Below are 20,180 nucleotides of genomic sequence, written 5' to 3' on the forward strand. Positions count from 1 at the left end.
GATGAAGGAGAAAGGCCTCTGGGCTGGGTCTAGAAGGACCAGCTGGGGCTCTGCAGAGGGAAGGGAGTTTGGGGAAGGAAGCAGGAAGGACTTTTAGCTTCCAGGCACAAAGGAATGATTCCTCTGCAAGGTGTCCTTATCTGGGGACTCTGAGGAACCTGCAAGGCTGTCAGTTCTGGTCCGGCTGCATTTCTGCCCAAGCCTCATCTGAGAAATGACTATCTTACCAATCACAGGAAGAGTCAGCGAAAAAAAAAAAAGAAGTGAAACCAAGATCAAGACCCTGACCACTGCCCAGGCACCATAATTCAGGCACATTTCGGGGGTTCCATTCAACTTAGGGTGACACAGTGTTTGGACTACCCAGGGAGAAGGGGCAGCTGAGCCCTGAGCACAAGCAGCTGGAAGAAGAGCTCTTGCTGGATGCTGAGACTGGGCGCTGGTGCCACCTGCCAGCTGCTGGTCTGCATTGGTTGGTGCTGGCGCCTCTCTGGATTCTGGCATCCTGAGTGTTGGATTCTCTGGTGATTCCTGGTTTCAGAATAGCCCTGAAATGTTCCGCATCAGTGGACTGGGAACCTGGGCAGAAGTTAGGAGACAGAAGGGCCTGGAGATGGGCCGGGGCAAGCGTTAGGAAAGAAAGCATGGGGAGAGGAAAAGACAGAGCAAGGAGGCGTGTGTCCACCCACTCTCCTCGCCTCCATCTACACCCCTTCCTCAAAGCCTTGGCTGTCTGTATTTCTTTGAAAGTGTTAGTCACTCAGTCATGTCCAACTCTTAGTGACCCCATGGACTGTAGTCTGCCAGGCTCTCTCCACGGAATTTTCCAGGCAAGAATACTAGAGTGGGTTGCCATTTCCCTTCTCCAGGTGATCTTCCTGACCTAGGGATTGAACCCAGGTGTCTTGCATTGTAGGCAGATTCTTTACCCTCTGAGCCACCCAAATATTTATTGTTATTTACTTATTTTAAATTCTGAAGTATTTCAACCATGCTGGCCAGGAGGGTCAGTCACCTGAATATTGAATAAACACTTCTACTTCAAAATTCTAGGCCTTAGCTTCTTCAAGTGCATCAACAAAACTATGAGCGGGTTGACCTGAGCCAGTGGTCCTCACTGTATAATACAAAATACACTCTTATAGCAACCACTCAGATTTAAGAAGAAATGTTACCTTCATGTCATGTTGACTTGTCTTAAAAAAATAATGAAACCTACTAGGATGGGGATAATTTTAAAAAATGGAAAATAAAAAGTGTTGATGAGGCTGTGGAGAAACGGGAACCCCTATGCCTTGCTGGTGGGAATGTGAAATGGTGGAGTCTCTGCAAAAACATTTTGGGTAGTTCCTCAAAGAGTTAAGCACGGAATTAGCAAATCACCCAGCAGTTAAACTCCTAGGTAGTTGGGTCAGAGATGGTGCTCAAATGGGACTGGCTTGGGTCCTGCCAAGTGGTGACCTTGGGCAAGTTCCAAGATCACCATGTGTGAAATAAGGGGAAATGTATATGCTGCCTGGATGGCTGTGAGAATTAAATAGGAAAATTTTATAAAGCTGGGCTTCCCTCCTCATTGCCTTAGCTGGCAATTGCCTCAACACTTTATGATTGAAGAAACCTGTCTGGTGCCGAGAACTGGTTTAGAAATTAGGGGAGAATCAGCCCTTCTAGCAGATTCCAGACTCTTCCACAACACCCAGAGGCCCTGGTGCACCCCCACCCCTGCTGAACTTGGTGGGAACACCCACCCACTACCTTCCCTCCAGACTGGAGGTACTCAGTTTGGTTTCAGGACTGCCTGCAACAGAACAGCCCATTAGGGATCCTGTGGTCTGTCTGGGGTGGGGATGGTCAGAGCCCTCCGAAGGTTGAGAAGGTGCAGGAAACCAGATCCTCTGATCCTAGAGGCCAGAAATTCAATGAATTAGAATTTGAATGGGGTGGCTCCTTTATCGAAGTTGCAAAGGGACTAAACACATGGGGTTAAACTGCATCCAGGACTTGGACCTTCTCTGGTGACTCAGACAGTCAAGAATCTCCCTGCAATGTAGGAGAAAGGGAAAGGGAAGTCGCTCAGTCGTGTCTGACTCTTTGTAACCCCATGGACTGTAGCCTACCAGGCTCCTCCATCCATGGGATTTTCCAGGCAAGAGTACTGGAGTGGGTTGCCATTTCCTTCTCCACGGGATCTTCCCCACCCAGGGATCAAACCCAGGTCTCCTGCATTGTAGGCAGACGCTTTAGCATCTGAGCCACCAGGGAAGTTAAGATAGGAATGTAGGAGACTGGGGTTCAATCCCTGGATTGGGAAGATCCCCTAGAGAAGGGAATAGCGACCCACTCCGGTATTCTTGCCCGGAAAACCCCATGGACAGAGGAACCTGGTGGGCTACAATCCATAGGGTTGTAAACAGTTGGACACAATTGAGCCACACACACACACATGTGACTTGGAAAGAGGGGAATGCAGTGCTGAGCCTTCCATAGCCCTGATTCCTACTGATGGTTTGAAGCAGTGTTTCAGTTTCATTCTTGATAAGTGTGGTGAAGTCCCATTTTAAATTCATTCTGCTTACATTTCTGATTGATTTCTGTTTGTCTAGAGGCTCGGAGATTTGCCAAGTCTCCGTGGATAAACTAGAGAAGGATTTAAGAAGAGGCAATTAAAGGGCTGGAGCCGGGTGGTGGTGGGGGGAATGGGGAGAGGGAGCAGGCAGGAGAGACATGGAGCCCCCCGCAGCTTTCTGAGAGGATGGTGCCATTACAGGAAGTGCTAACAGAGCCGACCACCAGAGGACTGGCTGGGCTGAAGCCCTGTTAGAGCCCCGGGATAGCCGTCAGGGGTGAGACACAGACCAGGGTTTGGAACCAGGAAACCTGAATTTTGAATCTGAGTTCTGAAAGAGATTACCTCACTTGGTGACTTGGGTGAGGCCCCAAAATCCTCTCCATTCATAGGATGGAAATACTTGAATGCTACCTTTTGTACTTAGTGACCTCAGTTAGAGTCAGCCTCACCCCTCTGGGAGGGTCAGCGGTGACAAAGGCCTGACTGAGGAGCGGGGCTGGACCCTGTAACCTACTGGTCCCAGCTGATGGCTGGAGTTGAAATCTGGTCAGGCATGACTAGCCACCAGACTTGAGGCTGGTCTCAAATTGCCAAGCTGCACAACCAGATTCCCCCAGAGAACGTGAAAGGAAACCGGGGACCCAGCAATGTCCAATTGTCTCTGGGCACTGTACATGGGAGGGTGGGTGCCATGCCCAGCCATTTGCAAGATGAGGAAAGGGAGGGAGGAGGGAGAACATAAAAAAAGCAAGAGACTCTCTCCCATCCCAACCCAGTTCCCAGTCCCTGCTTCCCGAGGCCCCTGGAACACTATTTCCTTTCCCTTGTTCCCTGAGATGCCCACACTCTTCCTATTTTCTGAACCCCCATGAGCCCAGTCCACCTGGAAGAGTGGCTGAGAGAACTGAAATGATGTACGGGGGTGACTTGGAGAGCTCAGACCTGGGTCCTTAGGCCTACTTGGAGTTGTGGGGGTCCTTCACTTTCTGCTTCCAACACCCCAACTTGCTGACACTTATCTGCATCCGATTCAAGGATGCTCATCTCTCTTCCCGCTTGTCTTCTCCACCCTCACCCCACACTCCCAACAGCAGTCCCTCTGCTACCTGGCCTCTGCTCTCTGCAGCGCCTGGTAGCAGCTGGGACCTAACAGGGGCTTAGCAAATAAATAGCTGAGGACTGACTGACTGACTTTATTTTCTGGGGCTCCAAAACCACTGCAGCCATGAAATTAAAAGACGCTTGCTCCTTGGAAGAAAAGCTATAACAAACCTAGACAGCATATTAAAAAGCAGAGACATTACTTACTGACAAAGGTCCGTGTAGTCAAAGCTGTGTTTTTTCTAGTAGTCATGTTTGGATGTGAGAGTTGAACTGTAAAGAAAGCTGAGTGCTGAATAATTGATGATTTTGAACTGTGCTGCTGGAGAAGACTCTTGAGAGTCCCTTGGACAGCAAGGAGATCCAATCAGTCCATCCTCAAGGAAATCAACCCTGAATATTCATTGGAAGGACTGATGCTGAAGCTCCAATACTTTGGCAACCTCATGCGAAGAACTGGCTCACTGGAAAAGACTCTGATGCTGGGAAAGATTGAAGACAGGGGGAGAAGGGGATGACAGAGGATGAGATGGTTGAATGGCATTACCCACTTGATGGACATGAGTTTGAGCAAGCTCCAGGAGTTGGTGATGGCCAGGGAAGTCTGGCGTGCTGCAGTCTATGGGGTTGCAAAAAGTCAGACACAACTGACCAGTAGGGACACTCGCCCCCTGGCCACCTAAGTTGCTGGAAACCGCAGGGTCTGCCTTGGCCCTTCCATCTCCCTCAAGCCCTGCACTCAGGCACAGAGCCCTGGCCTTGAACTTCTGCCTATTTATGCCCTGGTCCTCTCCTCCAGGTTTCTACCACCCCACTGACTTCTCACCTGACGGGTGCGACTGCTTCCTACACTCCACCCTCCACTCAGCTGCCCAGGAAATCCCGGACACCTTCACTTTTCAGGGCTGCAATCCTCTTAACTTTCAGATCACTCCGTGTAGAGAGCAGGCCTGTGCCCATCCCTCTAGCCTCACCTTCTCCGCTCCTGGGGTCTTCCTTTTGGCTTCAGCAGCACGCAACTGTTGGACCCTTAAAGTGGCTCCCCGCTTTCTCCCGGGAAGGCTGTAGTCACTCTGCCCCTCCTGTCACCCAACTAGCTCTAACTCATCTTTTAAGACTCAGTTCAGTCATTTCCTCTTCTAGAAGGTTTAGGAGGCTTCTCCAGGTGGGATTGGGGCCCTCCACTGGGTTCCCAGAATCTCTTGTGCTTGGGTCTAACCAGAGCCCCTACCTGGCTGGGCCATCATTATTCTCTGATCTGAGGCTTCTCAAGACAGTGACAGACAGCCTGGTACTTCCTGGAGCACTAGGAAAGTTTTGTGGGTATACATCTAGAAGCAGACCACCTGGGCTTAATGTCTGCTGGGCTCTCTTTTGGCTGTGTGACTTTGGGCAAGCTGTTTAACCTCTGTAAGCCTCAATTTCTTTACCTACATGGTAGAAATAATACTACTCAGATCACAGGCTTATAGGAAAAAATGAAAGGCTATGCATGTACAGCCCTTAGCATCCCATGCCCGGCTTGCGAGGATAGCTCCATGGATGCTATGGAGAACGTGAGCTGCTAATGGAACTGAGAAAAACGTTTCTAAGACTGCTGGGGCAGAAGGTCTCAACACATCAGGGCTAACTCTGCTGTTCCAAGAAAGAATTAGGAAGTCTTTTGGAAAACAGCAGCAGCAGTAGCAACAAAATCTTCCTTAAGTGTTCCTTCGAGGAAGTTGGGGGAGACTGCTGCAAAACCAGGCGTTCAGCACAAACTGTGATTGAAATTTTAAAGTGAAAATGAAGTTTAAAGGAAAACATGGATCTTCCTTGGGGGCCAGTGGGGCGGACATGGGCCTGTTGTTTGGAGGGAAGAATGATTAAAAAAGGAAGGTAAAAGACAGGAAGTGTGCAGCTTCCCAGCAGCAGTGGTGGAGTTAGAGCCAAGACTGGGCTCCTAGGGAATAGATGCTGCCCCTCGGGGCGGTCGGCGCTTAGCCTGTCCAGGAACCTTGCTCTCCGGGATTTATCTAGGCGGCTCTATAAATTCTAGTCCTGGGAGAACCTGGCACAAGGCGCCCAGGGAACCTGGGCTGGGGTAGAAGAGAGCAAGTAGACGTCTTTGTGATCGGCTACTCAGAAAGATTGCGAGAGAGTAGCAGCAAGTCCTGAAGAACTGGGGACGGACTCGGTTGTCCTCACCCCTCTCCCCATGTCCCACCTCGAGAAATGCCAAGGGCAAAGTGCGCAGACCCAGGGGTCAACCGGGGTGCGGGGTGTGCTCTAGGTACCTCTCAGCCTCCCGACGCAGACCTCAGTCTCCACCTCCTGGCAGTGGGCTCGCAGCCTGGTGGTTGGAAGAAGAGCTCCCGTAAGCCGCCCGAGCCCGCCCCTCCCGGGGGCCTCCCCCAGCGTTTGGTCAAGCCTCGGAACCGGGACGTGAAGCAGCTGGCGCGGGAGCGGGGCCCCGGGCGCGAGCGGACTCGATAGCTGACGGTCCTCCGGGGCCGGCCGCGGAGTTCCCCCGCGGGGCCGACGCGCCGGGCGGGGACCGGGTCCCGGGCTCGGGCGCGGCAGCCGCGCCAGGAGGTCCGGGCGTGAGCGTGACCTCACGGGGAGGGGCCAGCGCGGCGGCCCCGGGCTTGGAGCCGAGCGCGGAGAGCGCAGCGCCGCCCGAGCCGAGCCGCGAGGAGCGCACGCCGCGGCCCCGATGGAGCGGTTCAAAGGTGAGGACGCGGGGTCCCGGGGCGGCGCGCCCCCAACCCCTTCCCCCCGGCACGGCGCCAGAAAGCAGGGCCGAGGGTAGCGGGGGCCGTCACCGAGGGCCCCTCGCGTTCTTCCGGGGCTCAGGTGAGCCAGGCTGGCTACCCCTGCCCAGCCCGGACCTGTGCCAAAGATCTTTGGATCCTCCCAGGCGCGGAGGCCGGGGGGCTCGGCGTGACGAGGCGTCTCACCTGTTGGAGGGCCGGGGGTGCACATGGGGACCCACCTTCTAAGCCCCGGCCACCTCGGAAAGATGCCAGGGACCGAGGAGTTTCCGAGTGAGGTCGGAAGAGTGCGGGGCTGCTTGGGGGCGAAAGGGCAGGTGGTCGGGGTTTCTGGAGCGGGCGCCAGTCAGAGTGGAGGGCTTCTTGCAGACCCCGAATAAAAGCTTGCGAGGGGATGCGCTTGGGCGGTGGGGTGGGGTGGGGTGGGCGCGCAGCTCGGCTCCCGGCTTGGTCGGGCCACCGCAATCGTGCCGGTGCTCGGGTAACTGCCTTATCCCCAGGCAGGGGCGGGGTGTCGGGATTCGGGGCCGAGTAGGGTGCCCGGCAGGTGGAGCGCGTCCCAGCCCAAAGGCTTAGCTCCCGCGCAGCTGAGCAAGTTTCGGAGTTGGCCTGGGCCCTGATATCTCAGCCAAACCCTCCTGGGCGGCTGGCCGCCCTGGGTTGTGCTGGTTGTGCCCGGCTCGCACCCGAGCTCAGACCCCCCGCCGCCGCCGGGGCTGGAGTCTAGAAGCCTCCGATGGCACATGGCACGTCTTTTGGTAAAGGTTAAGGAGCTGCCCCTTAATCGTGACGCTGTGGGGACCCCCCCCCCCAACTCCTTTCCTTTGGGGAAACTTCTAGCATTTTCCTGGTCTGTCTCTACCAAACCTGCAAAAGGAAATACTATTTCTATATTTATTTTCTCCTGGGAAAGAGTAATGTAGAAAAATGCTCAGATTCCCAAGGAATCTCTCTCCCAGTGGTTTCTCATTTCTGAACTGACATAAATTTTAGGGCTCAGCTTTGGTTCTCTAAACTAAGTTGGATCTTTTGATTTTTCTCATGTTTTTTTCTCATCTGGGTTAGCTGGTTACAGGTGAGGAAGGGTCTTTGCCAAGAGCACAGAAGACGGCTGGGGAGACAGGGTTAACTAAGCTGGCAACCTTCCTTTTTTTTTTTTTTTTTTCCTGTGAACCCTCCCTGGAGCCTCTCTCACATTTCTAACTGGGTTTTTTTTTTTTTGGTCTCAAATTCTGCTGAGATCACGTCAGTTTTGTGCCTGGATGGCTGAATGTGTCCTTCTGTAGTCTCTGAACACTTGAGGCCACAGACCCTCTCCTTCTAAAAAGGCAGTTTGCTGCTCCCTGCCCCGCTGGGCCCCCTTCGCCCTCTGGGAGGGACCCTCACAGGGAATTCGATTTTTGAGCTGTCTCTCTGAGAAACCCTTCCAGCTCAGGAGTCTGCCCTTCCTGAATTGTGTCAGCTCCTGATGGAAGGTCCAAGTTGCAAGCTACTTTCTCAAATCGGTATGTTAATCCTTCTGAGTTTAGGGCAAATGATAACATTTTGGGTCATCTTTCCAAACACCGAGTGATTATCAGAAGGTTTTTGTCTTAATAGCTTTCGACTTGGCCCTTAACCTGAGTAAGTCTTCTTGGTTATCTTTTTCTCTTGGGAGTTTAAAATCCTCCCACCCTCAAAGATCCTTGAATGGTTTATGCCAGCTGAAGGAAATTTTAGTTGCGAGTTCAGAGTGTTTATGTTTTGGGTAACCCATGCATCTGCCTCCTCATTTTGCAGTAAATCAAGCACAGCCAGTGATAAGGGAATACACGAGAATTATCTGGATTGCAGGGGGCACGTTTAGTGTTTGATTCTGGAGAAAATTCTCCAAGGTTCCCTAGTGAACGTTACTGATCTGTGTACTGCACCTTTCAGCTAAGGAATCTGGGAATTTCCCTGCCCCCCCCTCGCTAGAGATTGTAGAAATCCCCATTCACTGAAAAAGCTGAGTTGTATGTTGAACAGTCACTGCATTGAAAGGTTGACCTGTGCAAAATTAAGTTTTGTTTTGGTTGCTCAGTTGTTAAGTCCTGTCCAACTCTTTGTGACCCCATGGACTGCAGCAGGCCAGGCTTCCCCGTCCTTCACTATATCCCAGAATTTGCTCAAATTTATGTCCATTGCATCAGTGATGCCATACAACCATCTCATCCTCTGTTGTCCCCTTCTCTTGTTGCCTTCAATCTTTCCCAACATCAGAGGCTTTTCCAATGAGTTGCCTCCTCGCATCCGGTGGCCAAAGTGTTGGAGCTTCAGCATCAGTTCTTCCAATGAATACTCAGAGTTGATTTCCTATAGGATTGATTGGATTGATCTCCTTGCAGTTTAAGGGACTCTCAAGAGTATTCTCCAGCGCCACAATTTGAAAGCATCAATTCTTTGGCGCTCAACCTTCTTCATGGTCTGACTCTCTCATCGGTGCATGACTACTGGAAAAGCCATAGCTTTGACAATGTGGACCTTTGTCAGCAAAATGATGTCTTTGCTTTTTAATACATTGTCTAAATTTGACATAGCTTTTCTTCCAAGGAGTAAGTGTCTTAATTTCATGGTGGCAGTCACCATCTGCAATGATTTTGGAGCCCAAGGAAATAAAATCTATCACTGCTTCCACTTTTCCCCTTCTATTTGCCATGAAGTGATGGGACAGGAAACCATGATCTTAGTTTTTTGAATGTTGAGTTTTCAGCTGGCTTTTTCACTTTTCTCTTTCACCCTCATCAAGAGGCTCTTTAGTTCCTCTTCACTTTCTGCCATTACAGTGGTATCATCTGCATATCTGAGGTTGTTATTTCTCCCAGCAATATTGATTCCAGCTTATGATTTATTCAGCTCTGTATTTCACATGATGTAATCTGCATGTAAACAAACAGGATCACAATATAAAGCCTTGTCATACTTCTTTCCCAATTTCAAATCAGTCAGTTGTTCCATGTAAGGTTCTAATGGTTGCTTTTTGACCCACATACAGGTTTCTCAGGAGACAGGTAAGGTGGTCTGGTATTCCCACCTCTTTAAGAGTTTTCTACAGTTTGTTGTGATCCACACAGTCACAGGCTTTCATGTAGTCAATGAAGCAGAAGTAGGCATTTTTCTGGAATTTCTTTGCATTCTCTGTGATCCAATGAATGTTGGTAATTTGATCTCTGGTTCCTTTGCCTTTTCGAAACCCACTTTGTACATCTGGTAGTTCTCATTTCACGTACTGCTGAACCCTGTCTTAAAGGATTTTGAGCATGATCTTACTAGCATGTGAAATGAGTGCACTTGTACAGTAGTTTGAACATTTTTTTTGGCACTGCCCTTCTTTGGGATTGGAATGAAAACTGACCTTTTCTAGTCCTGTGGCCACTGCTGAGTTTTTCCAAATTTGCTGACCTATTGAGTGGGGCACTCTAACAACATCATTTTTTAGGATTTGAAATAGCTCAGCTGTAATTCCATTACCTCCACTAGCTTTGTTTGCAGTAATGCAAACAAAAAATCTTAAAAATGACAGAATGATCTTGGTTCATTTCCAAGGCAAACCATTCAGCATCACAGTAATCCAAGTCTGTGCTCTAATTACTGATACTGAAGAAGCTGAAGTTGACTGGTTCTTTGAAGACCTACAAGACCTTCTAGAACTAACACCAGAAAAAGGTGTCCTTTTCATCATAAGGGATTGGAATGCCAATGTAGAAAGTCAAGAGATACCTGGAGTAACAGGCAAGTTTGGCCTTGGAGTACAAACTGAAACGGGGCAAAGGCTAACAGAATTTTGTCAAGAGAACACACTGGTCATAGCAAACATCCTTTTCCAACAACATAAGAGATGACTCTCCACATGGACATCACAAAATGGTCAGTATCAAAGCCAGATTGATTATATTCTTTGCAGGAGAAGATGGAGAAGCTCTATACAGTCAGCAAAAACGAGACCTGGAGCTGACTGTGGCTCAGATCATCAGCTCCTTATTGCAAAATTTAGGCTTCAATTGAAGAAAGTAGAGAAAACCACTAGTCCATTCAGGTATGACTTAAATCCCTTATTGTTATACAGTAGAGGTAATGAATTGAGTCAAGGGACTAGATCTGATAGACAGGGTGCCTGAAGAACTATGGACAGATGTTTATAACATTGTACAGGAGTCAGTGACCAAAACCATCCCAAAGAAAAAGAAATGCAAGAAGGCAAAGTGATCGTCCGAAGAGACTTTACAAATAGCTGAGGAAAGAAGAGAAGCAAGAGGCAGGGGAGATAGGGAAAGATATACCCAACTGAATGCAGAGTTCCAGAGAAGAGCAAAGAGAGATAAGAAGGCCTTCTTAAATGAACAGTGCAAGGAAGTAGAGGAAAACAATAGAATAGGAAAGACTAGAGATCTCTTCAAGAAAATTAGAGATACCAAGGGAACATTTCATGCAAAGATGGGCTCAATAAAGGACAGAAATGATATGGACCTAACAGAATCAGAAGAGATCAAGAAGAGGTGGTAAGAATACATGGGAGAACTACACATAAAGATCTTAATGACTGGGCTAACCACGATGATTGGGTCACTTACCTAGAGCCAGACATCCTGGAGTGTGAAGTCAAATGGGCCTTAGGAAGCATTACTGCAAACAAAGTAAAATTAAGTATGTTGGTCTCAATCTTCCATTAACTAGTGCAACCTCTAGCATCTGAGACTCCTCTTGCCTATCAGAGATTGAGGGCCTTTTTCTTTTAAAGGTAAGATTGAATAATTATGAAATAACTAGGCACATGGTGGTTTTAACAGCAAAATTAAATCGAAGTGCAAGATGTACTTGGAGTCTCAGAACATTTGTAAAAATTGTAGAGAATTGTTTGTGATACTTTTAAGAATAGGTAAACTGCCTCATCACCATCTCCAGAATCTCAAAATGTTTTCTCTCATTTGTAAATCTCACAAATCAGTCAGTACAGGAGAAACTGTTTTCCATATTCCCCAGTCTGCATGTTACATATTGTGCATCTCCAAAGCTAGCCTATCATTTTTAGGCTCTGGGCTGATTTTCCATTGTTTCTTAAGATGTAAAGAGATGTCTGGATAGTCTTTGGAATATCACCCAGTATGTAATGCAATAAACTGTAATGCAATAAAACTTCCAGGCTTTCTCCTCATCCTTTCTAAGCCATTCCACTAGACAGCCATGGTTCTCCTAAGCAAAACCAAGGTGGTAGAGGAGGAAGTTTGTGGGGGTGTCTTCCCCAGAGAGGTGGAGCTTTTATAAGAGTTGTCCTAGAAAGTGATGGTAGAATTGCTGTATTTTGCATGTGAATTTCTTTGGTATTGTCTAAGCTGTGCTAAATCCTATGGGGTGCTTTGAGATGGTTCCTGTCCTTGGGTGTTTACATATTTATGAATCTCATAAGAGCATCCTTGTGTCCCTGTGGATGAGCCCATTGGCTGAACTCGCACCATGTGGTCAGAGATTCTGGTTCCTACTGCTCTTCCAGCTGGTGAGTGTGTTCAGGGCCAAATGTGACTGACCTACTATCTGTGGATTGCACTTGGAAGTCCATGCCAAAGCTTCCTGAAATTGCGTCACACTTGGAGGCATACAGGCACAGTTGAGATAGCTACTTTAATTTGGATCACAGTAATTGGTCAAAAGTGTATCATCCCTTTCCTGTGTTCTTTCGTTTCTGAGTCATAATTACCTGATTGCCAGGAGAGGGCACTTAATTCTTGAGCACTGGAAGATAGAGATGAGCTGTGAAGAGTCAAGCCAGTAAAAATACTTGAAAGTGTATGTGGGAATCATGTGATCTGTGGCCAGGGAAGGTCTGAAAAAGGAAAACTAATTAAAAGGGATGAACAGATTGATAGTATTTGTTTCACCTTCAGAAGCGTCATCTGAATTTGCTGTGCTTCCTTGTCGAGGAGCTCAGGTTTTTCCAGTTGAATTTCGACTTAAGGCAGAGGGTCGTAACTTTAAACACATGTAGGAGATATTCAGGGAGCTTTAAAAATATGACCCCCATCCAAGACATTCTGGGAGAAGGAAGTGGCAGCCCACTCCAGTATTCTTGCCTGAAAAAATGCCATGGACAGAAGAACCTGGTGGGCTACAGTCCATGGGATTGCAGAGTCAGACACAACTGAATGTGCGCGTGCACACACACACACACCCATGACATTCTGATTAAATGGTTCAGCTTAGGTGGTGTGTTTTTTAAAGCTCTGGGTGATTCTAAGGTGTAGCCAATGATGCGAGCCTTTGAAAAAAAGTATGTAACACTTTCCTCACCTAGAAAATTAAGAGCAAGTGTGGAGTGAAACAGATACCTCTTCCATACTTACATGATGTGGTTTAACCAAATCTTGTGATGGTGCAGAAATCTAACATAATTGCTCGAAGCTTTTAAAGGCTTTAAAAGGCTGTGGGAAAGCTACTGAAGAACAATCTCTGATGTGATGCTTCCGAATCCTAAGCTCGGGGTTTACTCATGATCGTACTTGACCTTGAACCCTCCTGACTTTGAAGCTCTTTGTGTGGGAGCCCTCAATGCTTTGGCAATGAAGTGGTTGGTCTGAAACAAATCCTGAGAGGTCACCTTTGGTGCTGAAAGGCCAGGAGGGGTGGGGGGAATTCTGCTCTGGGCCCCTGCCCTTTTCAGAAGGGGCGAGCGCTCTCGGAACTGGGCTGGTTCCAAGCCCCATTAAAGGGCAGGAGGGGCCAAGGAGCTTCAAAGCTGAGGAAGCTGTGCCAGCTTTCTTCCAAATCCCTTTAATGATGGGAAGCGTTTCTCTAAAGACTTCTGTCATCCAGAGATGGGAGGCTTTCCCTAAGCTGAGGGAAGATGGCACTTCTTCCCAGAGCCTAGGCAGAAACGGGAGGGGAGAACAGTCAGGGTGCAAGGAAGAGGCAGCTCTTTGGGAACCAGGAGCCCCACGGGTTCTGCTTGGTCGGGTGAGTCACTCCCCAGGCCTCAGTATCCCCTTCTAGGAAACAGTCTCCAGCGTCTGTCCATCCGGTTTTCCCGAGCACTCTTCAGCGCCACTTGCTCTGTGGTCGCTGAGGAATCTCTGGAGGGTGAATGTGTCCTGCGGGGGGGAAGGGAAGTGAGAGAGGGAATGTGGGCAGCCCAGTAAACGTCAGTTGAGGCTTGTGATTCTTATAAATAAAACCAATTTCCTGTTGAGAGTGGAGCATGGCAGCCTTGGTGGGAAAGAGGATGCCATCAGCTGTACGAGGAATTTGTGGCTCAAGGACTTTTGTGTGAACGTGCCTCTGAAGCCCGAAGCCTCTCTAAGACGTGGGATTATTCGCTCCCATTTGAGAGACAGGTCCACTGAGATGAAAGAGATTAACTCAGAAAGTCAGAACCCAGATAAGAGATCCCCAAGAAATGAGTTTCTAATGGGTAGAGTCCTGTTCTAATAACAGCAAGGGCTTATTGAGAAAGAAGTGCTCAGAACAATTTCAGGCTTTTTCCTTATCAGTGTCCTTTTAGCCAGGAAACGATTAAGCTACTCAGTGAAACTTGCTTCAGTCTTTAGGCCCACGTGCCGCCCCTTCCAGGAAGCCTTCCCTGAGTTGCCCTGTGTTCCCTCACTATTTTAGGTACAGCACATCCCAAGTGCTCAGAAACTATTTGTTGAATTCGAGTCACATTGTCTTATCATTATATGTCTCTATGTCTGTCTGCCCTGAAACCAGTTCAAAACTCGGATGTTTCTCTCCTCCAAGGATGGCTCCCTCTCAGCCCTAGTGCACTGCCAGGTGACATAGTAAGTGTCTGGGACATGCTGGGGGAATGAGCGAAGGAATGAATTCCAGGCAACAGGAGCCCTGGGCACCAAGGAAAATGAGGCACGGTCTCAAAGCCAGACTCTAGACGTGGAGATTGCAGGCCCTCAGCGGCCGCCCTTGGCTTTCTCGACTTGAGCCTGTTTCTGTCTGTTCCAGCACAGGGGTGTTGCTGTCTGGTGGTGCAGAGAAGGATGCTGCAGGTTTCTGCTTGTGAGTATGAGCCTGTCTGTGCCCCTGCAGCAGCTCACCCAGCCTCCAGGGCTCCCGAGGGCACAGACCTGGCTCTGCCCATGCTCTGGACTGATTTCTGAGGGATGTTTTGGAGCTGGGCACAGGCCTGGGCACTCCGGGGCTTACGGTTCTAATCTGGTCTTGGCCACTAACTCTGTGCGACCTTGGGCAAGTCAATTAATCCCTCTTGGCCTTGCTTCCTCATCTGTACGAATGAGGATAAAGACTACTAACTGCTGCTTAGTGGAATAACTTGCAAGAGCTGCTGTGCTGTACTTGTAAGGGGCAATTTTATATTAATTCAGGGGAGCAGATACCCGGAAAGCTCTGACATGGTTTTGACCCCTCCAGTTCCTGCCTTCTTCAGGGGGCTGGGTGGTCCTCACAGTTAATTTGGTACCAGCTGTGCCCCTCATGCTTCTGGAAGCTCTGAGCTGGGGATGCTTAGTCTGTTCCCAGGCAGCCTAGGTTCTCAGAGCAGCTATGTAATTCCCTCGAGGTCAGCTGGAAGGGCAAAGAATTCCTCTGCTGTCTCACTAAGTTTATATAGGATAGGCCCTTGCATTCTAACAAGGACTTCAAGCTCTTTACTAATTTTCTGTGGCTTGACTCTCACCTTCTCCTTGAAAGTGAAAGTCACTCAGTTGTGTCTGACTCTCTGTGACCCCATGGACTGTAGCCCGCCAGGCTCCTCTGTCCATGAATTCTCCAGGCAAGAGTACTGGAGTAGGTTGCCATGCCCTCCTCCAGGGGATCATCCTGTCCCAGGATCGAACCTGCATCTCCCAAGTTGCTGCAGGCAGATTCTTTACCATCTGAACCACCAGGGAAGCCCGTGGTCTCAAACTAATGGAAAACTCCACTGAAAGGGAGGAGTAAGGAGAATGCATTAAAAAAGTCAAGAACATGCATTGCATTACCCTGGACACGCTGTGCTGGTTATAAACCAGATGAGCCCAGCATATTCTCATGTCCCGTCTCTCTGTGGACCTTAAATATCTGCCAGGGAGAGCAAGGGGGAAGTTGTGCTGACAGCAACAGAAGCCCTGCCCTTTTTTTCCCTAAACAGATCCCTGAGTTCTCCTCTTACTTCCTTGAGCCCCTCCCAGGGACTTCAAAGACAGAAGCAGGCCTATTGAGTGCGGTCAGGTCGGTCCCAGCATACTGCAGATTGACTGCCTGCTCCTGATTCAGCGGGGGAAGGATGGTTGGCTGTCAGCTCTAAGAGAGCAACCTTCTGCTCCCAGGAGGAATCTGAGCGGGGCCATGTGCATTCCTGCTCTTAGAGGTGGCCTTCCCAAGGAGAGTGACCAACTGTCCCAGTTTACCCAGGACTTTCCTGGTTTTGCCCCTGAAAGTGCCACATCCCAGGAAATCCCTCAGTCTTAGACAGACTGAAATTGGTAGGTCAAGTCACCTTGTTCCCAAGCCTCAGCTTTATTAAAAGGCTAAATCAAATGTGGTTGCTGCTGCTGCTAAGTCACTTCAGTCATGTCCGACTCTGTGTAACCCCATAGACGGCAGCCCACCAGGCTCCCCCGTCCCTGGGATTCTCCAGGCAAGAACACTGGAGTGGGTTGCCATTTCCTTCTCCAATGCATGAAAGTGAAAGTGAAAGGGAAGTTGCTCAGTCATGTCCTGCTCTTAGTGACCCCGTGGACTGCAGCCTACCAGGCTCCTCCATCCATGGGATTTTCCAGGCAAGAGTACTGGAGTGGGTTGCCATTGCTTTCTCTGAAATCAAATGTGGTTACCCCACAGCAAAGATGAACGGAGCCAGTTATTTCATCCCTTTGACGAGAAAGCAAAAGCCCAGAGCTTAAAAACCAGCACTTTGTAACTTAGTTTATAGCTGCGTGATACCACCAGTGTCCTAAGAAAGAGAAGCCAGACTTGAAAAGCCTACACACTGTGTGATTCCATTTGTGTGACTTTCTGGGAAAGGCCAAACTGTCCGAAAGAAAAACAGGTCAGTAGTTGCTAGGGCTGGGACAAAGGCTTCACCACAAAGGGGCTTGAAGGAAATTTCTAGAATGATAGAAATCTTTATTTCTTGAATCTGTTGGTTGTGTAGTTCTAGAACTGTGCAGTCAGCAGGGCAGCTTTGTTTTCGCCCTTCGTGTAAATTATACCTCCAGAAAGCTGACTTTAAAACAAACCCTAGCCATTTATGACACTGTGGTATAAGATGAAGAATCCATTGAGCGTGTGGTTGGCCATCATGGGTTGTAAATAGAATCTGAGGTCTTGGTGTGATCATGCCTGCAGCCATCTGGAGGTGCAGCAGAAGGTAAAGAATTCTGGTACAAAACAAATGACTACTTGATGGTAACTTACATGCAAGAGACTTATCTGTGAGGCACAACCAGGGTGATGGTGGAAGCTCTTCTTCTGCTGAGGGAAAAGGAAAAGCTGATCTCCTAAAACCCAGGCAACAGATGTGCCCAGGAAGGTCATGGAATATTGAAGCCTTCGCCCCGGGTTCCCACCCTGGGAACTCTTCTGCTGCACACATATGGCTCTAATGTATTAATTTTGGCAGCCTTTCTGCTGCAAGTTTGTTTTTTTTCACCAGTGAAGTTATTGAATTGGAATTGAGTACCCAAGTCTGCACCATAGTTATTTCCCGGCCAACGTTTTGTTTTTGGCAGTCCTGCGTGTCTATGCTAGATAGGATTGATTCTGAGGAGGGAGAATGCATGATTTAGCAAAATAATGCACCTAGCCTCATGCCAGGTAAGGGCTAACCCCTTGTTGGAAACAAGACGTCTTGTTTCCAACAAGACTTAGCAACTGAGCAACAACAATAACTCTTGTTTCCAAGCAGGGAAAAACCCTGTGATGCACAACCAGCATTAGTCCTTGCTCGCCAGCCCGGGAGGTGGGATATGGAATCCCACAAAAATAAGGAAGTATTAATCTGGCGGTCCTAATGGAATCTGAGGAGCTTCATGGTTCCCCATTTCTTAAAAACTCAAACCCCAAGTCGAATTGGCTTGTTACTCAGGTGAATGGTGTCTGGCTCTATGACCCCGGTAGCTGACTCTGTGTCTTCTTTTTGTTAAGTATAGCAGGTTGGAAGGCTGTAGAACCTTCATCTGTGAGGACTGTGTGGGCCCAGATGACTTTCAACCATGAATTTCGCTGTAGAATTTCACACACGCAACTCTTCTTAATCATACGTGTGTCTAGGATGCTAATTACCCGCAGAGGCTGTTCCACCTGTTCTTGGGGGTATTTAGGAAGAATTCCTGAATAATAAACAGAATAATAATCGAATAATTGCAGTCCTTAGTCCTAATGGTCTCAACTATGTTGGAGGACACCAGCGAGGGTGGGAAAGAGGCAGGAAATACTTGTGCATATTTGCAGTGAATCTTCCCTGATACATTGTCAGGCTTGGCTTGTGGCGAGCTTTGGGGCTGCCCAAGGGCCCACTTCTAGGTTGAGTGCAAACATGAGTATTAGTCTGAGTTCTGCAGAGAAACTGGGAATGCATAGGTGGGGAAATTCCAGATACTTCTTTACCTAAACTGCCAAGTGTTACCACCATCTCCCTGGGCTACCTTGGCATGCTGGCATTTTTTGGGGGTTCTGTCTTAGCCTTTCTCTTAGACCAACAAATGGGAGTCCTGCCACTTCCTTCCATCCTCCATGCCCCCTTTCCTCTCTCCCAGTTTTTATACAACAGGATTTATTCATGTTAACTGTATTGAAGTCCCCAGATGGGGGAGAAAAAAGATTGTGTTGAATGAGCTTATTGTTTGGAGACTTCACTGACTTCTTTTATTTAATACCCAAAGTCCTTGAACATATTGAGCTGATTTACTAAAATTCAAATACGGGCCTTTAGGAAGGAACTCAGAGGGTGCTGGGTGTCCCTCGTAGCAGGGCTGGGACCTATTGGGTGGAGGGTTTGCCAGGGACATCCTGTCTTCATCTTCATGCTCTTGGGTCTCCTTGAGGGCGGATATTCCCATTTATAATCCCAGATTTCTTATGAGCCTGAGATGATCACCACCCTACTGCCCTTTGCATTGTTGAACCTTTTGTGGTATCCCCTTCTAGCCCCTTTTTTTTTTGACACAGTGAAGATAGTACCACCACTAGGTACTTCCATCAGCAGAGCCACACAACTGCCCCTGCCTCCCACCCCCCTCCCCGCAACCACGACTTCTGCTTGACAGTTTCCTGCGCCAGGGGAATGAAATAAAGGGTGGTGATGTGGCAGAGCTTGGGCCTATGGCTTAAATGCCTGATGCAGTGCAGCTGGTCCATGACAGTCAGGGCAGAGTTGGATGGTGTGTCTTTCGGCATGTTTTGGAGATGGGGTCTCTGTGAGGAATTTTGCTGGAGCTGTGGCTGGGGGTCATGGTGTATCTGACAGTCCAGTGCGGTTGCCTAGGTTCAGTGATAGTGGGGTGTCTGGAGCCCTTGAGGGTTTCCTGAGAGTCCTGCGGGTACCAGAACTGGGCTGAGACTCGTGTCTCACTGGAGACAGTGAAAGTCTTTCCCTGGTCCCAGTCAGTAGCATCCCAGATGCCCTGACAGTTAGACTGTGGCCAAGCAGCTCAGTTTGTGGATAACACCATCACAGGCAAGTGTGAGTGCCTCTTTGGTCCTGCAGGACCCCTCCTGGGTGCACACAGCCTCACAGCTGCTCCTGTACATTCAACCTTCTCTTCCCTGCTCCCTCTATTTTCCCTCCACCCCGCCCCTTCTTTCATTCTTTTATTCTCTTCCTTTTGACTTTTTCATTTTTTTTTTTTTTCCTCTATGAGTTCTGTTCAGGTCTCCTGTATCTTTAGAAAAGGGATCTTCCCCATGAGCCCAAGGTCAGAAAGCCCCAGAAAGAGAGCTTTGCCTTGGCCCCAGGTCTCTACTCTCATTTCTAGCAGGCAAGGCTTGAATCCCAGGCATCACTGGGGGTGGAGGGGGGAGCTGATGACCTCAGAGGCAGGATGGGAAGTGGGGCATGCTCCCAGCCCATCAAGGAGCATCTCATTCCTTCTAGGAAGAGGAGGCCTGAGTGAAATCTGTTCCGTGCAGTCCCTAAATGCTTCATCAGGCCCTAGAGAGTGTCACTGCACACTGTCTGCTGCAGATAAGGCCCCCTTTCCCAACCTCATGGTCCAGCCACTTGCTAACCCATCCCACCTGACCTGGTGCAGGTTAATGTGACTGGTCACGGTGACTAGGATTCCCGGGAGAGTTCTCACCCTGTCTCTGCTGCCAAGTTGCTTCAGTCGTGTCTGACTCTGTGCAGCCCAGTAGACAGTAGCCCACCAGGCTCCCCCGTCCCTGGGATTCTCCAGGCAAGAACACTGGAGTGGGTTGCCATTTCCTTCTCCAATGCATGACAGTGAAAAGTGAAAGGGAAGTTGCTCAGTCATGTCCGACCCTCAGCAACCCCATGGACTGCAGCCTTCCAGGCTCCTCCATCCATGGGATTTTCCAGGCAAGAGTACTGGAGTAGGGTGCCATTGCCTTCTCTGCACCCTCTCTCTGTGGGTCCTTAAACAGCCCCATGACCTGCTAACCTTCAAGGGGTGGAAGAAACAGTCTCAGCCCTGGGTGGGGCTCCTCCCACCACCATCCCAGGCTCCCTGAAAATGAACATCAGAGGACGGCCTGGCATCCGCACAGGGGGAGCATGGGAACATCACCACAGTTTGGATAAACGTTCCAAACATGAAGGCTCAGCATTGAACTAAAATAAT

At 49.0% G+C, this 20,180-nt stretch overlaps 2 protein-coding genes across 3 annotated transcripts in view; one reads left to right on the forward strand and one right to left on the reverse strand.

The window, feature by feature from the left end:
* Window positions 4,109-7,543, reverse strand: LOC108634032 (translation initiation factor IF-2-like). The gene is made up of 2 exons (XM_018041455.1): window positions 5,947-7,543; window positions 4,109-4,152 (listed from the first exon to the last, which is right to left on the reverse strand). The coding sequence occupies exons 1-2, from the start codon at window positions 6,632-6,634 to the stop codon at window positions 4,115-4,117; spliced, it is 726 nt and encodes a 241-aa protein (XP_017896944.1). The 5' UTR covers window positions 6,635-7,543; the 3' UTR covers window positions 4,109-4,114.
* AFAP1L2 (actin filament associated protein 1 like 2) overlaps window positions 6,289-20,180 on the forward strand; it is a 115,822-nt gene continuing 101,930 nt past the window's right edge. For both annotated transcript variants that reach the window (XM_018041453.1, XM_018041452.1), the window contains exon 1: window positions 6,289-6,381. In XM_018041453.1, the coding sequence (XP_017896942.1) occupies window positions 6,366-6,381 (16 nt within the window). In that variant the 5' untranslated portion in view covers window positions 6,289-6,365. The remainder of the gene's footprint in view (window positions 6,382-20,180) is intronic.

The sequence above is a fragment of the Capra hircus genome, chromosome 26 (genome assembly GCF_001704415.2).
Source record: "Capra hircus breed San Clemente chromosome 26, ASM170441v1, whole genome shotgun sequence".
NCBI lineage: Eukaryota > Metazoa > Chordata > Mammalia > Artiodactyla > Bovidae > Capra > Capra hircus.

Bases quoted from the DNA above. Each gene is read 5' to 3' on its own strand.
- LOC108634032 (XM_018041455.1), bottom strand. From the start codon at position 6,634: ATGTGCACCCCCGGCCCTCCAACAGGTGAGACGCCTCGTCACGCCGAG. The intron at 4,153-5,946 runs GTACCTAGAGCA...AATCTTTCCCAG, and splicing joins CTGCGTCGGGAGGCTGAGAG to CATCAGAGTCTTTTCCAGTG.